At 28.6% G+C, this 3,088-nt stretch overlaps 1 protein-coding gene across 1 annotated transcript in view; it reads right to left on the bottom strand.

Annotated features, from left to right (window-relative positions):
- LOC105621921 (thioredoxin-like protein 1) overlaps positions 1-2,802 on the bottom strand; it is a 4,579-nt gene extending 1,777 nt beyond the window's left edge. Inside the window, 3 exon segments of the mRNA XM_012203359.1 lie at positions 99-149; positions 1,436-1,792; positions 2,705-2,802. Coding sequence (XP_012058749.1) covers positions 99-149; positions 1,436-1,792; positions 2,705-2,802 — 506 coding nt within the window.
- Between the last annotated feature and the right edge of the window lie 286 nt (positions 2,803-3,088).

The raw sequence follows: 3,088 nt of genomic DNA, 5'->3' as shown, positions 1-3,088 counted from the left end.
ATATATATATATATATATATAATCTTTTTCTTGTGTATATATATATATATATATTTAATTATTTAATTTGTTTAAATTAAATTAAAAAATTAAAAAAAATTTTAATATTTTTTATTCGAGTATCTCACACTTTTAATTTATTGTAGATTTGTATATCTATTGTAGATTTTTCAATAAAAAAATACAAGTCTTAGCAAAGTAGTATTTACATGTCTGTTGCAGAATATGATAATTAATCTCTAACTTATTGATTTTTCTTTAATGGTTCTTATTAAGAAATTATAGTTAATATAAATTAAGAAATTTATTTGTAATTACCGTGTTAGATAGGATTATATGTATAGATGAAGGTCATTAAATCACCAACACATATGCAAGTATCAAAGTTATATTATTTCCAATACAATATATATGTATGTGTGCGTATATATATATATATATATACACACACACATTCTTTCAGATATACATTGACAATATTTTATAATTAAATTAAAAGAGAAAGAATTATTAAACTAGAAGTAAAAAGTCTTTAAGTTACATAAAATTTTTATATAAGTTTTACACGTGTGAATATCATACCAAGATCTGTTGATATTCATCAACATATTTGAAATATTTTCTATGTTAACAATTTCTCCACAAAGGTGATACTTTGATATTTGCATAAGTAAAATTTTAATCGCTCATTCAACAGTCTTTTTTAAAATTAAACTATAAGAAAATATAATTTAACATCATTAAATTAATAAAATAATTTTCATTATTGCATAGAATTTTTTATTTTATTAATTTTCTTTTAATAAAATTAGAAATTAGAGGTACATGAAAAATTTTCCATAAAAAATAATACATATATGTAAACTCAGATTTTTTAAAAATCTTTTCTGTTTTAAGAAAATCTATGCCAACTCTAGACAACAAAATTGAATATTGTGGAAGTCTCATATTATAATCCTTTTGTGAATCAATTGAACGTTTACAAAGTTTTCTGTTATTCTGCTAATCAAAATAAAGAGAACTTTTGGAAGACAAATACGTAACATTCAGTGCATATGCTATTAATATAAAAGAGGATAAGAAGAAACTTTACAATAACTAAACAATAAATTTTTTTATAACAAGATTCTTTTCTTCACACAAAATGGACAATTGAAATAATTGTTGCCACAACCAGAAAAATTTCTACTATGGGGACTTAATAAAAATTGTAAATTAAGATTTTCTCTTTTCAGCGCGCAACGAAGTTTTGAAAGTATAAATATTAAAAAAATTTTGTTTACCATATAATTTATCGAGAAAAATATAATTATGAAACTACACAACTAATTTGGGTGTCAGACTAAACTGAAGTAACCGAATTAATTTCCATAGAAAATTCTGCCTGTTGCAAATTGGTTACAATAGCAATCAGTGGCAAGCTTTTCATTGGTACTTATTCCAGTAAAACAGAACCACAGCGAGTAAAATCATTCCGAAGATATGGTAGTAGGCATTTTCGGTGTTTCGTACATGGCCGGGTAGGGAATCTGCAACCGAGTCGTCCGCGTCATCGGCATCACCACTGCCATAGAACTGCTGAATCTTGGATTCCAATCCCGCTGGATCCGCACCTTGGCAGTGGCCCAGTCTCGTACGTCTGCGATAGAAGATAAAAGTGGGCATCGCGCTGACATCCTGCATCGAGGCGGTATCCGCGCATTTGTCCACGTCCACCTTCAGGAACACCGCCTTGGAATACTTGAGAGACAATTGCTCGAATATTGGGGCGATTCTCTGACAAGGCCCGCACCTGTGCAAACCGGGCAAGACATATTAATTAGTGTGAATCGTTTCTTGTTCTGTAGTACAAACATACTATTCAGTATAACACAGTAAATCTCTACATCTTTATTATTTGTCACTGTTAAATAAAGATGAAAGGTTCATTGATACTTTGTGTCTCTTGGAAAGCTCCATAAGAGATATGAAATTATAATATATTAATACACTTTTCTAGAGTAAAATCATATTTTACTCATGTTTTAAAGCGTATATATATATATATACACACACCCTCTCTAGATTTAAAATAGAAAAAAAGAAAAATTATTACAAAGAATGTAAGATTCTGACTCAATTTTTATTTTAATTTCTTTGGAAATGAAGGGATTAAAATAGACTATAAATTAGTTTGGTTTTAAAAAATTATAATTTCATCAAAAGTTATGATCAGTCAAAAAACTGATTCTTTTCAAATCATAATTAAAATTCAAATAATATTATACATTATTATATATAATAAAAGCTTATTAAAAAAAAACAAGGTAGATCAAGTATATCTGACAAAATAACAGATGGTTTAGGAGATTCAGAGATAAAGAAAAAAAACAAAGACATAGGTAAAAAATTTATCTCACGATGTCACAACTATATTTTTGTTAAGAACAAAAAAGGAGTGCAAAAGCTCCTATTATCGCATTCTTTAAAATCGACAAACTTCTCATTTAACAGAAAATTAAATTCTTACTTTCAACATTCTAATTTTGACGACGAATCTTTTCGAGGTTGGTTAAGAAAATATTAGTTGTATTCGAAGAAATGCACAGATCAATACACAAGTGTAATGATCAAGAACATGTGTAGATACATGTTAAAAATTCCAGAACTGTAATACAGTTAAATTAACAGATATTAATGGGAGTATAACCTAAAAGATGCTTACCAACTCGCTGTGAAATCTACGACGACGAGTTTTTGCCCGGCATTTGCCAACTCGCCGTTGAAATGACGATCGTCGTTTATTATTCGTACCGCTCCCATTATTTTGATTAATTGTGTGTAGTTTCAATTACATTAAATTCACCACACCGATCAACCTATCCAATGCTTCCACTACAATACACTTCACAAAACTAATCGAGATTATCGAGATATCAAGATTCCTCAAGAATGACTGGCAGTTCACAAATGAGTATTAATGGCTGCGTTCAGCAAAACGTTTATTTTACAACTGTTAGAAGTTTTCTCCGCGCTGATTGGGTTAGATCAAGAAGAATGATCCAGCAGAAAATCATAAAACGATTGCAAAACTATCGTGTTTTGCTGA

This window comes from Atta cephalotes, assembly GCF_000143395.1.
Source record: "Atta cephalotes unplaced genomic scaffold scaffold00038, whole genome shotgun sequence".
NCBI classification, from domain to species: Eukaryota; Metazoa; Arthropoda; class Insecta; order Hymenoptera; family Formicidae; genus Atta; species Atta cephalotes.
Note: the sequence above shows the minus strand (reverse complement) of the source record. Positions and strands in the feature narration are given on the sequence as shown.